The sequence below is a fragment of the Odocoileus virginianus genome, chromosome 10, assembly GCF_023699985.2.
Source record: "Odocoileus virginianus isolate 20LAN1187 ecotype Illinois chromosome 10, Ovbor_1.2, whole genome shotgun sequence".
NCBI lineage: Eukaryota > Metazoa > Chordata > Mammalia > Artiodactyla > Cervidae > Odocoileus > Odocoileus virginianus.
The window spans coordinates 34,179,721-34,200,173 of NC_069683.1; the positions used below are offsets into that span (position 1 = coordinate 34,179,721).

The 20,453-nt window shown below is 41.8% G+C and overlaps 1 protein-coding gene across 2 annotated transcripts in view; it reads right to left on the reverse strand.

Annotated features, from left to right (window-relative positions):
• The window catches only part of SBF2 (SET binding factor 2), a 486,293-nt gene extending 476,581 nt beyond the window's left edge, over positions 1-9,712 (reverse strand). The window contains exon 1 of one of the 2 annotated variants that reach the window (XM_070473374.1): positions 9,503-9,712. In XM_070473374.1, coding sequence (XP_070329475.1) covers positions 9,503-9,557 — 55 coding nt within the window. In that variant the 5' untranslated portion in view covers positions 9,558-9,712. The remainder of the gene's footprint in view (positions 1-9,502) is intronic. The other variant, XM_070473375.1, reaches the window with a different exon arrangement.
• Positions 9,713-20,453: the final 10,741 nt, after the last annotated feature.

Below are 20,453 nucleotides of genomic sequence, written 5' to 3' on the forward strand. Positions count from 1 at the left end.
CATCTTTTAGTTTCATGGCTGCAGTTACCATCTGCACTGATTTGGGAGCCCAAAAATATAAAGTCTGCCACTGTTTCCCCACCTGTTTGCCATGATATGATAGGACCAGATGCCATGATCTTAGTTTTCTGAATGTTGAGCTTTAAGCCAACTTTTTCACTCTCTTCTTTCACTTTCATCAAGAGGCTCTTTAGTTCTTCTTCGCTTTCTGCCATAAGGGTGGCATCATCCTCATATCTGAGGTTATTGATATTTCTCCTGGCAATGCTGATTCCAGCTTGTGCTTCATCCGGCCCAGCATTTCGCATGATGTACTGCATATACTTTAAATAAGCAGAGTGACAACATACAGCCTTGACAAACTCCTTCCCCTATTTGGAACCAGTCTGGTGTTCCATGTCCAGTTCTAACTGTTGCTTCCTGACCTGCATACAGATTTCTCAAGAGGCAGGTCAAGTGGTCTGGTATTCCCATCTCTTGAAGAATTTTTCACAGTCTGTTGTGGTCCACACAGTCAAAGGCTTTGGCATAGTCAATAAATCAGAAGTAGATGTTTTTCTGGAACTCTCTTGCTTTTTCGATGATCCAGCGGATGTTGGCAATTTGATCTCTGGTTCCTCTGCCTTTTCTAAAATCAGCTTGAACATCTGGAATTTCATGGTTCACGTACTGCTGAAGCCTGGCTTAGAGAATTTTCAGCCTTACTTTACTAGCATGTGAGATGAGTGCAATTGTGGGGTAGCTTGAGCATTCTTTGGCATTGTCTTTCTTTGGGATTGGAAGAAAACTGACCTTTTCCGGCCCTGTGGCCACCGCTGAGTTTTCCAAATTTGTTGCCATAATGAGTGCAGCACTTTCACAGCATCATCTTTCAGGACTTGAAATAACTCAATGGGGACTCCACCACCTCCACTAGCTTTGTTTGTAGTGATGCTTCCTAAGGCCCACCTGACTTTGCATTCTAGGATGTCTGGCTCTAGGTGAGGGATCACACCATCATGATTATCTCGGTCATGAAGATCTTTTTGTATAGTTCTTTTGTGTATTCTTGCCACCTCTTTTTAATATCTTCTGCTTCTGTTAGGTCCATGCCATTTCTGTCCTTTACTGTGCCCATCTCTGCATGACATGTTCCTTTGGTATTGCTAATTTTTTTAAGAGATCTCTGGTCTTTCCCATTCTATTGTTTTCCTCTATTTCTTTGTACTGATCATTAAGGAGGGCTTTCTTATCTCTCCTTGCTATTCTTTGGAACTCTGCATTCAGATGGGTATATCTTTCCTTTTCTCCTTTGTTTTTTCGCTTCTCTCCTTTTCACAGCTATTTGTAAGGCCTCCTCAGACAGCCATTTTGCTTTTTTACATTTCTTTTTTCTTGGGGATGGTCTTGATCCCTGTCTCCTGTACAATGTCACGAATCTCCATCCATAGTTCTTCAGGCTCTCTATCAGATCTAATTCCTTGAATCTATTTCTCACTTCCACTGTGTAATCGTAAGGGATTTGATTTAGGTCATACCTGAACGGTCTAGTGGTTTTCCCTACTTTCTTCAAATTAAGTCTGAATTTGGCAACAAGGAGTTCATGATCTGAGCCACAGTCCATATGTACAGCACTTATATACTCACTCCATACATCTTTATTAAACATCTACTATGTGTCAAGTGCTCTTCTTTGCATATAATTCAAATAGCATATATTAACTATTTTTTCCAGTTTGTAAAAGTAATTTTTTTAAAAAAAAAGGTTTTCTTTCAATTCAAATTTTTTAAAAAATGAAAAAAATCAACTAAAAATATTATTAATTAAATACACATTTTATGAACAAATACAGTTTAGTATATTGAACAAATAATTCCAGGAACATTCTGGAATTAAACACAGCATATTTCAGAATCAAAATATCATAATATTAACTTTTAGAGAGATGTAGGTAATAAAATCATACTAACTCAAGAAAGCTTTATAACAAAGGTTTGTAGACTCAATTAGGTTTATTCCTCATTTACAATTCAAACAATTACATATTTGGTGGATTTTGTCCCAGTAGGTTTTTATACAGAGTTTCAGTAAAAATGACTACTAAAAGGATACAAAACTACAATATTGTCAAGTAATTAGCCTCCAACTAATAAAAATAAGTGAAAAAGAAAAAAAAAAGGGTACAAAACTATTTAAATACCTAAAAAAAATCTATGGTGCTGGAGACAACTCGAGAGTCCCTTGGACTGCAAGGAGATCAAACCTAAAGGAAATCAACCCTGAATATTCACTGGAAAGACTGATGCTGTAGTTGAAGCTCTTAATACTTTGGCCACCTGATGTGAAGAGCCTACTCTTTAGAAAAGACCCTGATGCTGGGAAAGACTGAAGGCAGGAGGTGAAGAGGATGACACAGAATGATATGGTTGGATGGCATCACCAACTCAATGGATACGAGTTTGAGCAAATTCCAGAAAATAGTGAAGGACAGGGAAGGCTGGTATGCTGAAGTCCATGGGGTCCCAAAGGGTCGGCCACAATTGAGCAACTGAACAACAACAACAACAAAGTCATTCAAATTAAAACATTTGCTCTTCAAAAGCTATTGCTAAGAAAATGAAAGGGCAAGCCACAGATTGGAAAAATATATTTGCAAAACACCTGATAAAGACTTGTATCTAGAATTTTAAAACTCAATAATAATAAACTAAACAAATGAAAACTATTACATATAGAATGGATAAATAAGAAGGTCCTACTGTATAGCACAGGGAACTATATTCAATATCCTGTGATAAACCAAAATGGAAAACAATATAAAAATGAAAAAGTATATGTATGTATAACTGAATCACTTTGCTGTGCAGCAGAAATTAACACACACCGTAAATCAACTATACTCCAACTAAAACAAAGAAGCCAAACAATCCAATTAAAAAAAGAGCAAAAACTTGCTCAGACTCTTTACAAAAATATTCTAGTGCAATAGGTGCAAGAAAAGGTGCTCAACATCATTAGCCACTAGGAAAATTCAAAATGAAACCACAATAAGATACCACTACATGTCCACTAAAATGGTTAAATTTTTTAAAATAATATAAATAAAAATTTAAAAAATAACTGGAAATCTCATACACTGCTGGCAAGTAAGTATGTAAAATGGCACAGTCAGTTTGGAAAACAGTTTGGTGGTTTCACATAAAGTTAAACAGACACTGATCAAATGTGTGGTGCCCGAGGACAAAAGAACAAGATGAGCGAGAAGGATCTTGGAATGTAGGAACAAAAGCCAGCAGACTCTTCTTGCCCTTCCTGCCATGTTGTAACCATCGCAGATTTTCTGAGTCCTCCTGAGTAGTATGGCCTGTTCCCACCCCTATCCCATATAAGGAAAAGGTATTTGTCTTACTCTTCTCCTGCCCTATATGTTGTTGTTCTATGTTTAGTAGCTAAGTCGTGCCCGACTCTTTGCGACCCCATGGACTGTAGCCCACCAGGCTCATCCGTCCATGGAATTTCTGAGGCAAGAATACTGGTGTGGGACTTCCCTGATGGCAGTGACGCAGTGGATAAGAATCTGCCTGCCAATGCAGCGAACAAGAGTTCAATCCCTGGTCTGGGAAGATTCCACGTGCCACAGAGCAACTAAGCCTACGTGCTGCAACTCCTGAAGCCCTCGCCTAGAGCCTGTGCTCAGCAACAAGAGAGGCTACGACAGTGAGAAGCCTGGGCACCACAACGAAGGGTAAACCCACCCCTACCCCGCAATGCAGACCCAGCAAAGCAATGCAGACCCAGCAAAGCCAACAATAAATAAATAAACAATATGTTGATTTAAAAAAAAAAGAATACTGGCATGGGTTGCCATTTCCTTCTCTATGGGCTCTTCCTAACCCAAGGATCAAACCCATATCTCCTGCATTGGCAGGTGGATTCTTTACCACTGAGCCACCAGGGAAGCCCCGAAAGAGGGATGTATATATGTAGTTCATCCAATCAGCAAATGACTCGAAAGACCCCTACCTTACTTCTCGTCCTCCAGCCCTACAGACCAAAGACCCCTGTTTGGAGTCTGCTCTCCCTGACTCTCAGGAAGCCGGCCTGCTGTACTGGCAGCGATCCCCCTCCCCTGCTCTAACAAACTTTACTGTCCTTTCACTCTGCCTCCTCTCTGAAAATTTCCAACCCGCACACATACCACGACAATATGACCCAGCAATTTTTCTCCTAAGTATCTACCCAAGAGAAATGAAATCAAATGAACAAAGATCTTTTTGCAAATATTCAGAGTAACTTTGTTCATAATAGCCCAAAACCAGAAACTCAAATGTCCACCAACTACTGAATGGATAACAAATCATGTTATATTTAGCAATAAAAAGGAACTGACAGTACATACAAGATGGGTTAAGTCTCAAACATAGTTTTCTAAGTGAAAAAAGCCAGACATAAAAAAACTGTATAATTTAATTTATAAGACATTCTAAGAAAGACAAAAAAGCAAGGACAGAAAAAGATCAGTGATTGCCAGAGGCTAGGGAAAGAATTAACTGTACAAAGGGGCACAGAGGAGCTTTTTGGAGGGAAGTGTTCTATCTATATCTTGCCTGGCTACACTTATGCATACATCTGTCTAAACTCACTGAACAGTTCAGCTAAAAGGTGGATTTTACTGCATATAAATTTTACATAAAGTATGACTAAAGAAAAATTGAGGCTTCCCCGGTAAAGAATCTGCCTGTGATGCAGAAGATGCATGAGATGTAAGTTTGATCCCTGGATTGGAAAGATCCCCTGGAGAAGGGAATGGCACCCCACTCCAGTATTCTGCCTGCAATGCAGAAGATGCATGAAATGCAAGTTTGATCCCTGGATTGGAAAGATCCCCTGGAAAAGGAAATGGCAACCCACTCCAGTATTCTTGCCTGGAAAATTCCATGGACAGAGGAGCCTGGCAGGCTACAGTCCATGGGGTCGCAAAATTATCCCAAGTTAAAAAGAAAGATACACTTTGCAATCGAGATTCTGCGATTTAAAAAAGCTTCTGGATTTTGTTACTTAAAAAAATATCTTCCCTTTCTCTGCTGTGGGATACGGAGCAGTCATTATAGCCTGGCGGGGGCGGCGGGTATCACAGCCCAAGAAGGTACTCCATGCGGGAAGGAAAGGCCAAAGGAGATGAGTTCAGTCAGAGTCCAAGCACTGCAAGGAGGGTGTCAAAACAGAGGGGTAAACTGGAATAGGGCACTGGGGAGTACGGAATGAGGATGTCTTCCTTCAAATGGAAGCAGCCCAGTGCCGTGTGTCACAACCTAAGTAGGGTAAGAAGTATATCCACAGACAGTGGGTAAGATAACATGGGGAGCTGGAGCCAGATGCTGGTTGAGGAAGGTGTCCCTATACTGAGACATCCCAGTATGGGCTATTAGGTCCTGACAGGGGCAGGATGCTGGGAGAGACAGAAGAATCTGAGCCCAACAGAGAGAGCAAGGCATCCAGGAGAGGAGAGGGTAGTAGCAAAGATGAAAGACTGGTTTAATACAGGGAGACTGAACAAAGAAGTAAACATATTAAGGATAATGGGAGCCAGATTTCTATCAGAAAAGAATATTACAAATATGAAAAAGGGGAAAACTTGAGTGGACCCAGGAGTGTTGGACTTAAATCAGTGGTACTGGTAGGAACTCAGAGTTTGTGTTTTTTTCCATTTATTTTTATTAGTTGGAGGCTAATTACTTTATAATACTATAGTGGTTTTTGTCATATATTGACATGAATCAGCCATGGATTTACATGTATTCCCCATCCCGATCCCCCCTCCCACCTCAGAGTTTTTTAATATACATAGATAAATAGACATAAACATGTGTGCATGCATGTGTGCTCCATCGCTCAGTCATATCCGACTCTTTGCAACCCAGGGACTGTAGGTTGCAGGCTCCTCTCTCCATGGGATTTACCCAGGCAAAAATACTGGAGTGGGTTGCCATTTTCCTCCTCCATGGGAACTTCCCAACTCAGAGATTGAACCTTTGTTTCCTGCATCTCCTTGTATTGGCAGGCGGATTCTTAACCACTAAGCCACCTGTGTGTACACATACATATATCCCCAGCTCCATTCATTAAGAAAGCCTGAGAGCAGTAACAATACAGCAGCAGTAAACACACAAGCACTGAGATCTTAGCTTCTGAATGTTATTCATCATTAAAACAATCCAGGTCTCCCTAGAGAAATGGCTGATTCCAGCACTGAGGCAGGGACAGTACAAGATAAGCCCAAAGCATCTTCTTATGCCAAAAAGTAAAAAAACAAAAACAAAAAACACTCAAAGTAAACACTCAAACACTAGCGGTGAAGACATGTCATAAAGATAAAGAAGCCAGACTGAATGGGCTATAGTTGCCCGAATGAGGAAAATTTGAAGAACTAAATAAATAGCAACAATATAACCCAGCCAAAAAAAAAAAAAAAAGAAAACCATAAATCCATACAGATATAAATGCATAAAAGGAATACACTACCTGTTTGATGAGGATCAAGACACATAGTTTCAAAGCAGTCCTCACGACAAACATTTAGCTATTTTTTCTTTTTCTTAATTTTTTAATTTTAATTGGAGGAAAAACATTAACTATTAAATATTAACTTTAGGGAATTCTCTGTTGGTCCAGTGGATAAAATTCCATACATCCACCACAGGGGACACAGGTTGGGGAACTAAGATTCCACAAGCTGCACAAGGAACTTCCCACAAGGTGGGAAGTGGTAATCTCACCGGTCAATGCAGGAGACCCAACAGACGCAGGTTCAATCCCTGGACTGAGATGATCCACTGGAGTAGGAAATGGCAACCCACTCCAGAAATCTAGACTGAGAAATTCCATGGACAGAGGAGCCTGGTGGGCTATTGTACATGGAGTAGTAAAGTGTTGGACACAACTGAACATGCATGCACACAATCTTCATTAGGGTCAAGATTATGAAAATTAAGAGAAAATGAGGGAATCATTTCAGACTGAAGAAGTCATGAAGCACATGGCCAAACATGTACTGAAAGTAAATGAGCAATATATGATTCTGAACCAGATCCTTTTGCCAGTAAAGAGATGGCATAATCAACAAAACTTGAACCAGTGCTGAAACAGGAGGGGAGGGGGCAGGGCATAAACTTTAAAAGAATGGCACAGCTCGAGGACACAACAATTAGATTAGATTAGAACCAAATAGGTCAAAGATGGCGAACAAGCTGACTTCCACTACACCTTGAGCTTCAGTGTAACGTTCACTGTAACACATCAGCAAGCTAAGTGACACACTCCCCAGAGCCACGACAGTTTCGAAGCCATCCACCAAAGACCAAAAAGTGAGCAATGGCCCGATTCCTGGAAATTTCCACCCCTTCCCCAAAACAGAATCATCCTTCTACTCATCAGCCTATGAAATTATCCAGCCCATAAAAAACTAACCAAGCCATAATTCAAGGCTGTTCTCCTCTTCGGAGATGGCCCACACTCTGCTTGTGGAGTATGTGGTTCACTCGCTAAGTCGGGTTTGATTCTTTGTAACCCCGTGGACTGCAGCATGCCAGGCTGTCCTCTACTATCTCCCAGAGTTTGCTCAAGTTCATGTTCATTGAGTCTGTGATGCTATCTAACCATCTCATCCTCTGCCACCACATTCTCCTTTTGCCTTCAATCTTTCCCAGCATCAGGGTCTTATCCAATGAACTGCCTCTTCTATCAAGTGACCAAAGTATTGGAGCTTCAGCATCAGTCCTTACAATGAATATTCAGGGTGGTTGTGGAATGTGTTTCTCTAAATAAATCCACTTATCTATCAGTTTGCCTCTCACTGAATTCTTTCTGTGATGACTCAGCAAGAACCTGAGCTTCATAAGTCCTGAAACCAGGTGTGTGTGATCACAGTTAACAGATGGTGGGTTTTTGCTGGGTTCCAGTCTCGCAGGTGGGCTTAAGTCCCAATCTGAGATACACTGTCTCAGTCTGAGAACTACATGAAGTACTATGTCAGTGTAAATTTCCTGATTTTTGATGATTGCACCTGACTATGCAGGGGAATATCTTTGTTTGTAGAAAATACACAACCTGGGGTGATAGGGAAGGCATCAGGTCAGCACTTTTTAATGGTTCAGGGAGAAAAAGGTCCTTTGTACCATACTTGCAAGTTTTCTGCAAGTTTTTTACTGTTTCCATTTTTTTTAAGTGAGAAAAAAACTCAAAGTCACTAAAAATGAAACAATGTTAAATACAAACTTTGATTCTCCATATTGTCAATCTTGGTAAGAAAGAGATAGCAGACTATGCAAAATTACTAGGAAATAAATAAAACTTTGTGTAGTCAGAAAATATTTTAAATATAGCCCAACCCTTCTCTTGCTAATCTCAATCAGGTCAAGAATAATTAAAGACTAAAGACTATAAAAAGTCCCCACTAAAGAAGTTATTAGGAGAGGAATAGTGAAAGGGGCAGTCGACTAAGAGTGGGAAGAACAATGGTATTCTGAAGCTACAAATGGCTGTAATCATCAGCAAAACACAATCTCAGCATCTCCTCTGAAAAAGGAAGGGCTATCTAGCTGAGACCTTAAATTTCTTGTAAATTACCCTGAAATTACCCTGAAATAGATGTGCTTCCCCAATTCAACTGATTACATTAGGAATACAAAAATAAACGTGCATAAACTTTGAATTCTCTTAAATTGTGGAAGTCCCTCCATTAAAATACATCTGCCAGATTGTTACCTAAGAGGATAATTCTGCGACGAATGAAAGGCTAATTAAAACACTTATTAAAGTGAAACAAGATCACCTGCAGCGATGTGCTGACGGTCCTTACTTAAAAGATCGTATTCAGACTCCTTTTGAAATGACCGTCAGATTTGTCCTGAAAGAACAAGGAGCATTTCCTAGAAATGTTCATAAGTTCAAGGATCATTTGCCATCATTTGCCCTCTTCTCGGTACCATGTGTCCACGGGCGCGGTGACTAGACGGGCCCCCACCAGCTCAGGGGTGAGGTAGCACTGGACTCTCAGCACTTCCTTTAGGAGAGGACAGCCCCCTGCGTCATTCGTTACTCACTCAGGATGCTGGGCAGAAGTTTATCCCCGAGGAACTTAGCACAGTTGGCTCCCGCCCTCCCAGCCCTGAAGTCCTGACCCAAGCCCGCCGGCACCCGGGCGATGCCCCTGGTACCCAGCCCTCTTCAGAGCGAGCGCCACGGCACCCAGACTCGCCGCAGCTGGGCCGCCCGGGGCCCGGAGAACGAGGCCGCTGCCGCCTCCTCCTCCTCCTCCTCCCTCGCCCCTCGTGCTGGCCCCTGACGCCCACCGCGAGGCTCGGCGGGCCATCAAGGCCCGACGCCGAGTGCCAGCTCCACCGGCGCCGGGACCGGCCCTCCACGCCTCCCGGCCGCGATGCCCAGCCCAGAGGAGCCCACTGGACGGCAGCCGGGGGGCGGGGGCAGGGAGGCCCGGGGGCGGCGCCCGCCCCACACCCTTACCTGGCTTCTCGTGGTCGTAGCCGACTACGATGAAGTAGTCGGCCAGCCTGGCCATGGCCTCCGCCGCCGCGCCCGAGAAGCAGGTGCCCGTCGCCGCCCTCGCCGCCGCCGCCCACCGGGCCCGGGAGGGCTCAGCATTTTCCCTGCAGCAGCAGTAGCGGCAGCGGCGGCACTTCAGCCATGTTTGACAACCGAAGCGCGCTCTGCGCCTGCGCCGCTCTTAGCGCCCGCTGCTTCCCCGCCCCCACCCGCGCTGGCTCCGTGACCCAAGACCCGGCGGAGAGCCCACCCCACCCTCCCGGGGCCGCTCGGACAGCCGATCTTGGGAGAAGGCTGCCCAGTGTGTTCCTACCGCGCGTTGTCACAGCAGCCTCTCGGGGTGCTTCACTTTGAGGCCTGGCTGCCCCTCCGCGGCCCACCTCCCGCTCCCCTGTTTTTCCTAAAGCAGGGTGTCCTTCCTTCCGTCCTCTCCACTCTTTCTTTCTGGGTCTGGGAAGAAGAGATAGGGATAGATGAGGGGGTCTCCTGGAAACTTTGCTGCTTCCCCTCCCCCCGCCCCTTCAACGGCCCCTCCACCCTGTCACCCGCCTTCCCAAGACAAGATTCTCCCGCCCTCGACTGGAAGCCTGGAATTTGCACCGCCAGGGCTTTTGCTGCACGTTTCCTGTTTATGTTGTGCAGATGGGAATTTTAGGAACATGCCACCGAGCAGGCGGAGGAGGGAGAGGCTTTTGCGCAATCCTCAGAGGCGCCTCGTGCTTTAGTGCTGGGTGGGCTGGGGGCGGTTGGTCTGGGCTTCCCCCAGAGCGCCTGAGGAGGCTGAATTCCTCTAAAGAATGCGGCATCCCCGGGATCCTCCTGAACTAGCCCGGAACAACCGAGTCCGAGGGAGAAGGCTTGTCTCTCCCAAAAGAGTTCTTCCCGCCTAGGTTTTCGCCCCCTGCAGCGGTCCCAGGGCTCTTGCCTCAGGAGCAGGTGTTGAATTCCAATTTCCCTGTTCAAACAATGCAATTTAAATGAATTCGTGTGTATCATCATCCAGTCTAGGAATTATCTAAGTCACTTTCGTGTTACTGCACCTCTTATTGTTTGGAATTTGGCAAGTGAGGAACCCAGGTGAGCATGCTTTGCCCTCTGTTAGTATCTCATGAAGTTTTGGTAGCAGGGTATGTTACAAGGGAAGTTTGGGAAATCTTCATAGTTTGCAAATGTGATCATCATCCTAGTTGCTTATCACTACTCATTATTAATTGAGGGTTTAACCTTTACCATTTACTCTTAGCAGAGGGTCTCTTAAAAAGTGCTTAACTAGTATGTTTGATGAGTGAATATACAAATTCCCCCAGCTACCAGCAGGAAGCTGCAATGGCTCCACCTCTGAATTGAGAGTTCAGAGATTCGGTGTCTCAGCTACTTAAAGTTTACTCTCATTGATCATTTCCTCTTTCTGTGTGTGTGGCACTTTTTTCACTTAGATTGAGAGGGTTGGGCTGCACTAAAACTGAAACTCCAGGGAAGGAATACTTGAACTCAGGGAGTTCATTTGCAAATTGCTTACGGTCAAACTGAATCAACCTAGTTGCAGATGTGGAGGGAAGATAGCAGATAGGTCTTGAAAATAATTAAACTAAAAAAGCTTTAGTCACACCTCAAGTAAGAATCTTCTCTATAACTTCCCTGAGAGCTCATCTAACTTGAACACTTTCAGTAAAGCTTAATTTAACTTCCTTGGGAGGCTGCCCATTCCACTGTTTAACAACACTATTGTTGGAAAGTTCTTCCGTGTTATGTCAAAGTTGTCCTGTAACTTCCCCCAGTTTTGCTCTATGGAAATACCCAGAAAAAAATCTCTTTGTATAATAGCCTTTCTCATTTGTAAGCAGCTATCATATTCCTTCCCCATTTTACTTTTTTTAATGGTGAAATTCACATATCATAAAAGGAACCATTCTAAAATGTGCAATTCAGTGGTGTTTAGTACATTCATAATGTTGTACAACTACCCCCTCTATCTAGTTCTAAAATACTTTCACCACCCAAAAGAAAACCCTGTACCCATAAAGCAGTCACTCCCATTTTCCCCTCCCCCAGTTTCTGATGACTATCAGCTTGCTTTCTGTCTCTATGGATTTATTTACTATGGATATTTGATATAAATACAGTCATACAATATATGACCTTTCATATCTGGGTTCTTTCATTTAGTATAATGCTTTCCAGGTTTGTCCATGCTGTAGCATGTATCAGTACTTAATTCTTTTTTCATGGTTGAATAACATTCTGTTGTATGTATATACTATACAAAGTCATTTTATCTATGTTTTCTTTTGTCTCCTGTGCTTTGGTGTCATATCTAAGAATCCATTGCCAAATCCAAGATCATTCCTTTGAAGTGAAGATTTACTCCTATGTTTTCTTCTAAGACTTTAATAGTTTACTCTTGTTTTAGGCCATTGACTCACTTTGAGTTGATTTTTACATATGATAAGAGGTAGGGGTCCCACTGTACTTTTTTTTTTCTTTTTTTTTCTCCATTTATTTTTATTAGTTGGAGGCTAATTACTTCACAACATTGCAGTGGGTTTTGTCATACATTGACATAAATCAGCCATAGAGTTACATGTATTCCCGATCCCACCTCCCACCTCCCTCTCCACCCGATTCCTCTGGGTCTTCCCAGTGTACCAGGCCCGAGCACTTGTCTCATGCATCCCACCTAGGCTGGTGATCTGTTTCACTATAGATAATATACATGCTGTTCTTTCGAAACATCCCACCCTCGCCTTCTCCCACAGAGTCCAAAAGTCTGTTCTGTACATCTGTGTCTCTTTTTCTGTTTTGCATATAGGGTTATCATTACCATCTTTCTAAATTCCATATATATGTGTTAGTATGCTGTAATGTTCTTTATCTTTCTGGCTTACTTCACTCTGTATAATGGCTCCAGTTTCATCCATCTCATTAGAACTGATTCAAATGAATTCCTTTTAATGGCTGAGTAATAATCCATGGTGTATATGTACCACAGCTTCCTTATCCATTCATCTGCTGATGTGCATCTAGGTTGCTTCCATGTCCTGGCTATTATAAATAGTGCTGCGATGAACATTGGGGTGCACGTGTCTCTTTCAGATCTGGTTTCCTCAGTGCGTATGCCTAGAAGTGGTATTGCTGGGTCATATGGCAGTTCTATTTCCAGTTTTTTAAGAAATCTCCACACTGTTTTCCATAGTGGCTGTACTAGTTTGCATTCCCACCAATGGTGTAAGAGGGTTCCCTTTTCTCCACACCCTCTCCAGCATTTATTGCTTGTAGACTTTTGGATAGCAGCCATCCTGACTGGAGTGTAATGGTACCTCATTGTGGTTTTGATTTGCATTTCTCTGATAATGAGTGATGTTGAGCATCTTTTCATGTGTTTGTTAGCCATCTGTATGTCTTCTTTGGAGAAGTGTCTGTTGAGTTCTTTGGCCCATTTTTTGATTGGGTCATTTATTTTTCTGGAATTGAGCTGCAGGAGTTGCTTGTATATTTTTGAGATTAATCCTTCGTCTGTTGCTTCATTTTCTATTATTTTCTCCCAATCTGAGGGCTGTCTTTTCACCTTGCTTATAGTTTCCTTTGTTGTGCAAAAGCTTTTAAGTTTCATTAGGTCCCATTTGTTTATTTTTGCTTTTATTTCCAGTATTCTGGGAGGTGGGTCATAGAGGATCCTGCTGTGATTTATGTCAGAGAGTGTTTTGCCTATCTTCTCCTCTAGGAGTTTGATAGTTTCTGGTCTTACATTTAGATCTTTAATCCATTTTGAGTTTATTTTTGTGTATGGTGTTAGAAAGTGTTCTAGTTTCACTGTTTTACAAGTGGTTGACCAGTTTTCCCAGCACCACTTGTTAAAGAGGTTGTCTTTTTTCCATTGTATATCCTTGCCTCCTTTGTCAAAGATAAGGTGTCCATAGGTTCGTGGATTTATCTCTGGGCTTTCTATTCTGTTCCATTGATCTATATTTCTGTCTTTGTGCCAGTACCATACTGTCTTGATGACTGTGGCTTTGTAGTAGAGTCTGAAGTCAGGCAGGTTGATTCCTCCAGTTCCATTCTTCTTTCTCAAGATTACTTTGGCTATTCGAGGTTTTTTGTATTTCCATACAAATTGTGAGATTATTTGTTCTAGTTCTGTGAAAAATACCGTTGGTAGCTTGATAGGGATTGCACTGAATCTATAGATTGCTTTGGGTAGTATAGCCATTTTGACAATATTGATTCTTCCAATCCATGAACACGGTATGTTTCTCCATCTGTTTGTGTCCTCTTTGATTTCTTTCATCAGTGTTTTATAGTTTTCTATGTATAGGTCTTTTGTTTCTTTAGGTAGATATACTCCTAAGTATTTTATTCTTTTTGTTGGAATGGTGAATGGTATTGTTTCCTTAATTTCTCTTTCTGTTTTCTCATTGTTAGTGTATAGGAATGCAAGGGATTTCTGTGTGTTAATTTTATATCCTGCAACTTTACTATATTCGTTGATTAGCTCTAGTAATTTTCTGGTAGAGTCTTTAGGGTTTTCTTTGTAGAGGATCATGTCATCTGCAGACAGTGAGAGTTTCACTTCTTCTTTTCCTATCTGGATTCCTTTTACTTCTTTTTCTGCTCTGATTGCTGTGGCCAAAACTTCCAAAACTATGTTGAATAGTAGTGGTGAGAGTGGGCACCCTTGTCTTGTTCCTGATTTCAGGGGAAATGCTTTCAATTTTTCACCATTGAGGGTAATGCTTCCTGTGGGTTTGTCATATATAGCTTTTATTATATTGAGGTATGTTCCTTCTATTCCTGCTTTCTGGAGAGTTTTAATCATAAATGGGTGTTGAATTTTGTCAAAGGCTTTCTCTGCATCTATTGAGATATATGGTTTTTATCTTTCAGTTTGTTAATGTGGTGTATTCTATTGATTTGCGGATATTAAAGAATCCTTGCATTCCTGGGATAAAGCCCACTTGGTCATGGTGTATGATTTTTTTTAATATGTTGTTGGATTCTATTTGCTAGAATTTTGTTAAGGATTTTTGCATCTATGTTCATCAGTGATATTGGCCTGTAGTTTTCTTTTTTTGTGGCATCTTTGTCTGGTTTTGGAATTAGGGTGATGGTGGCCTCATAGAATGAGTTTGGAAGTTTACCTTCTTCTGCAATTTTCTGGAAGAGTTTGAGTAAGATAGGTGTTAGCTCTTCCCTAAATTTTTGGTAGAATTCAGCTGTGAAGCTGTCTGGTCCTGGGCTTTTGTTTGCTGGAAGATTTCTGATTACAGTTTCGATTTCCTTGCTTGTGATGGCTCTGTTAAGATCTTCTATTTCTTTCTGGTTCAGATTTGGAAAGTTATACTTTTCTAAGAATTTGTCCATTTCTTCCAAGTTGTCCATTTTATTGGCATAGAGCTGCTGGTAGTAGTCTCTTATGATCCTTTGTATTTCAGTGTTGTCTGTTGTGATCTCTCCATTTTCATTTCTAATTTTTTTAATTTGGTTCTTCTCTCTTTGTTTCTTAATGAGTCTTGCTAATGGTTTGTCAATTTTGTTTATTTTTTCAAAAAACCAGCTTTTAGCTTTGTTGATTTTTGCTATGGTCTCTTTAGTTTCTTTTGCATTTATTTCTGCACTAATTTTTAAGATTTCTTTCCTTCTTCTTCATTTCTTCCTTCTCTAATTGCTTTAGGTGTAGAGTTAGGTTATTTATTTGACGTTTTTCTTGTTTCCTGAGGTAAGCCTGTAATGCTATGAACCTACCCCTTAGCACTGCTTTTACAGTGTCCCATAGGTTTTGGGTTGTTGTGTTTTCATTTTCATTCATTCCCATGCATATTTTGATTTCTTTTTTATTTCTTCTATGATTTGTTGGTTATTCAGAAGCATGTTATTTAGCCTCCATATGTTTGAATTTTTAACAATTTTTTTCCTGTAATTGAGATCTAATCTTACCGCACTGTGGTCAGAAAAGATGACTGGAATGATTTCGATTTTTTTGAACTTTCCAAGACTAGATTTATGGCCCAGGATGTGATCTATTCTGGAGAAGGTTCCGTGTGCACTTGAGAAAAAGGTGAAGTTGATTGTTTTGGGGTGAGATGTCCTATAGATATCAATTAGGTCTAGCTGGTCCATTGTGTCATTTAAGGTTTGTGTTTCCTTGTTAATTTTCTGTTTAGTTGATCTATCCATAGTTGTGAGTGGGGTATTAAAGTCTCACACTACTATTGTGTTACTATTAGTTTCCTCTTTCATACTCGTTAGCATTTGCCGTACATATTGCGGTGCTCCTATGTTGGGTGCATATATATTTATAATTGTTATATCCTCTTCTTGGATTGATCCTTTGATCATTATGTAGTGTCCTTCTTTGTCTCTTTTCACAGCCTTTATTTGAAAGTCTATTTTATCTGATATGAGTATTGCGACTCCTGCTTTCTTTTGTTCTCTGTTTGCCTGAAATATTTTTTTCCAGCCCTTCACTTTTAGTCTGTATGTGTCTCTTGTTTTGAGGTGGGTCTCTTGTAGACAGCATATATAGCGGTCTTGTTTTTGTATCCATTCAGCCAATCTTTGTCTTTTGGTTGGGGCATTCAACCCATTTACATTTAAGGTAATTATTGATAGGTGTGGTCCCGTTGCCATTTACTTTGTTGTTTTGGGTTCACGTTTATACAACCTTTCTGCATTTCCTGTCTAGAGAAGATCCTTTAGCATTTGTTGAAGAGCTGGTTTGGTGGTGCTGAATTCTCTCAGCTTTTGCTTGTCTGTAAAGCTTTTGAATTCTCCTTCATATCTGAATGAGATCCTTGCTGGGTACAGTAATCTAGGTTGTAGGTTATTCTCTTTCATTACTTTAAGTATGTCCTGCCGTTCCCTTCTGGCCTGGAGGGTTTCTATTGATAGATCAGCTCTTATCCTTATGGGAATCCCTTTGTGTGTTATTTGTTGTTTCTCCCTTGCTGCTTTTAATATTTGTTCTTTGTATTTGATCTTTGTTAATTTGATTAATATGTGTCTTGGGGTGTTTCGCCCTGGGTTTATCCTGTTTGGGACTCTCTGGGTTTCTTGGACTTGGGTGGCTATTTCCTTCCCCATTTTAGGGAAGTTTTCAGCTATTATCTCCTCGAGTATTTTCTCACGGCCTTTGTCTTCTTCTTCTGGGACTCCTATGATTCGAATGTTGGGGCATTTCACATTGTCCCAGAGGTCCCTGAGGTTGTCCTCATTTCTTTTGATCCTTTTTTCTTTTTTCCTGTCTGCTTCATTTATTTCCACCATTTTATCTTCTACCTCACTTATCCTATCTTCTGTCTCCATTATTCTACTCTTGGTTCCCTCCAGACTGTTTTTGATCTCATTTATTGCATTATTCATTTTTAATTGACTTTTTTATTTCTTATAGGTCTTTATTAAACATTTCTTGCATCTTCTCGATCTTTGTCTCCAGGCTATTTATCTGTAACTCCATTTTGTTTTCAAGATTTTGGATCATTTTTATTATCATTATGTCTAAATTCTTTTTCAGGTAGATTCCCTATCTCCTCCTCTTTTGTTTGACTTGGTGGGCATTTTTCATGTTCCTTTACCTGTTGGGTATTTCTCTGCCTTTTCATCTTGTTTAGATTGCTGTGTCTCTAGTGGGCTTTCTGTATTCTGGAGGTGTGTGGTTCCTTTTTATTGTGGAGGTTTTACCCAGTGGGTGGGGTTGGACGATTGGCTTGTCAAGGTTTCCTGGTTAGGGAAGCTTGCGTCAGTGTTCTGGTGCGTGGAACTAGATTTCTTCTCCCTGGAGTGCAATGGAGTGCCCAGTAATGAGTTTTGAGATGGGTCTATGTGTTAGCTGTGACCTTGGGCAGCCTGTATGTTGACGTTCAGGGCTATGTTCCTGCATTGCTGGAGAATTTGCGTGGTATGTCTTGCTGTAAAACTTACTGGCTCTTGGGTGGTGGTTGGTTTCAGTGTAGGTATGGAGGCTTTTGGATGGTCTCTTATTACTTAATGTTCCATGGAGTCAGGAGTTTTCTGGTATTCTCAGGTTTTGGGCTTAAGTCTCCTGCCTCTGGATTTCAGTTTTATTCTTCCAGTAGTCTCAAGACTTCTCCAACTATACAGCACTGATAATAAAATTTCTAGGTTAATGGTGAAAAGATTTTCCCCCGTGAGGGACACCCAGAGAGGTTCACAGAGTTACATGAAGAGAAGGAGAGGGAGGAGGGAGATAGAGATGAGCAGGAGGAGAAAAAGGGGGACTCAAGAGGAGAGAGACAGATCTACGCAGTTGTCTGTTCCCAGAGTGTTCTCCGTAGCCCAGACACCCACAGAGATTCACAAAATTGGACTGGGAAGAGAAGGGGAAAGGAGGAAATAGAGGTGTTCTGAGGTAGAAAATGGAGAGTCAAGATTGGGAGAGAGTAATCAACACAGTCCTGAATAAAAATGGGAACTGAATATTGGATTCTTAAATGTCCACAATTTATATCATATACTGAAAAACAAAGATTAAAAATCTATAGTAGAGGTTAGACTCTTAAAAATACAATATTAAAAATAAAAACAAAAAAATTTTAGAAATAATATTAAATTTGGTTTAAAAATAGGGCTTCTTTTTTTTTGCAAGGTTATAGTGTAATGAAAATGAAAATTAAGGAGTAGTAGAGGAGTAATAGAGGACTTTAAAAGGAAATAAGAGAAAAAGAAAAATAGAAAAAAGAAGAGAAAAAGAAAACAAGAAAAAAATTTTTTTCCTAATTAAAAAATCGTAAAAATCTATGAAAATGAAAGTTAAGGAGTAATGGGGGGGTAATAGGGAATTTTAAAAGAAAATAAAAGAGAAAAAAGAAAAAAAAATTTTTTTAATTAAAAAAAAGTAAATATATTTCTAGGAATTTCTCTGGAGCTGTTGTGGTCAGTGTGGGTTCGGTTCAGTTTCAGATAGCTCCTCGTTCCAGCTTAGACTTCTCGATATCTACAGGCCCCTTCCAGTGTAGTCGGTGTTATCTACAGGGATTTTAATCTGTTGCATCGGTCCCTTCTGAAGTGGTTCCCTTTGTTTATTTGGCTACTGTTTGCCAGTCTCTTCAGTGCCTAATTTCCGCCCTGACACAGGCGGGCGGAGGCGGACTCTTATTCTGGTTGCTAGTTCCGTCGCGCTGCGGGGAGGGACTGGCGCTGCTTTCCCCGTCTACGCTGCTCAGGCTCCCGGCTGTTCTATATGGAGCGTGCCCTGTGCTGCGCGCAGTTCCAGCCCTCGGTGTTCCACAAAAGCGCAGAACAAAAAGCTGCGCCTGCATTTTGTGCTTTTCCCGTCCGAGCGGCTCAGGCAGCCAGGAGCTTGACGGGCGCACTCTCCCCGGGTGTGGCACGCCTTCTCCCCTCCATGGTCCCAGTCTCAGTTTCCGCCGGTGCCAGTCGGGTTCGTGTGCCTTCTCCCCTCCGCGTCCCCAGCCCCAGTCGCCGCCCACGCCGGTTGGGTGCCTGCGCCCTGTGTCTTGCCGCGACCCTCTCGGAGGATGTCGACCATCCAGAATCTCAGGAAGTCTTTGGTTAGAAACTGGAGGCCTGTCTGCAGTGCGGTAGGGGATGTGGTCCTTGGGGCCGAGCCTGCCCCTTTCCCCGCCCCCCTGCCTCCTGCCTCCGTCGGGGCTGGGCCGGTCCGCAGCCTCTGAGCTCTTCTTTGGACTTGCTCAGACCCTTTGTTCTGCGAACGGCCTGGCAGTGTGTTAGGGCCGGTTAATTTTCTCTCTCTCTCTCTTGCTATCCCACAGTTTAAGTTGGTAACTCACAAAAGCTCCCTCATTGCCCTCAGGGCACTCAGGCCCGGTCCTTACCCTAAGCAATGCCGCCCGCTCCTCTCCGTTCCGCCCTCACTTGCTGGTGGCGGATGCGGGTGTTTGGGGTACTTTTTTGCTGGGAGTTGCTTTTAGGCACGTAATCTGTGGGTTTTATTTATTCTTCCCCTCCCAGTCAGGTTGCCCTCTGAGATTCAAAAACTTGCCCCAGACCCGCCAGTGCGAGGGTTTTCTGGTGTTTGGAAACTTCCTCTCTTAAGACTCCCTTCCGGGGACGGATCTCCATCCTTAGCTCTTCTGTGTCTCTTTTTATCTTTTATATTTTGTCCTACCTCCTTTTGAAGACAATGGGCTGCTTTTCTGGGCGCCTGATGTCCTCAGCTAGCGATCAGAAGTTGTTTTGTGAAGTTTGCTCTGCGTTCAATTGTTCTTTCGATGAATTTGTAGGAGAGAAAGTGGTCTCCCCGTCCTATTCCTCCGCCATCTTGGCTCCTCCCCCACTGTACTTTTTAAATGTTTATTTTTTTTTATTTCATTCACAAGTGTTTGTTCAAATTATTGTTATTACAGTAAGTCACAAACCTTGAAGTTGCAAACTTTCAAAGATAAGAATGTCCATGCCAATCCCTGTATGCCCTGCTATTGTACTGTACTATTCAAGGTACTGTAAGATTAAAAATGTTTGTTATGTTTTTCTGTATGTATTATTTGTGTAAAAAGTATTATAAGCCTATTATAGTACCGTACTATATTGATTGTGTTAGTTGAGTACCCAGGCTAACTTGTTGGTCTTAACGAGCAAATTGGACTTATGAACACACTCTCAGGATGGAACTCATTGGTATGGGGGGGGACTTACTGTATTATTTTTTAATCAAAACTTGGCTATTTTTAAGCCTCAAATCAAATGTTTGCTTCTAGACATATTTCATCTGTTAAGTCATATGTAGGCTGCCAGACCACTTGCAAATGGGTGTTTTGTAGCATAGGGATTTTGAGATACTCCAGGTATATGTATATAAAGACACCATGTATATGTATACACATGTGAACATATTTAGCATACACTGGAACTGTATTTTGCTTCTCAGCCAACAGCTGCCAGTCTGCTGAAACTGATAAGCCCTGACAAGGCAGCCTGA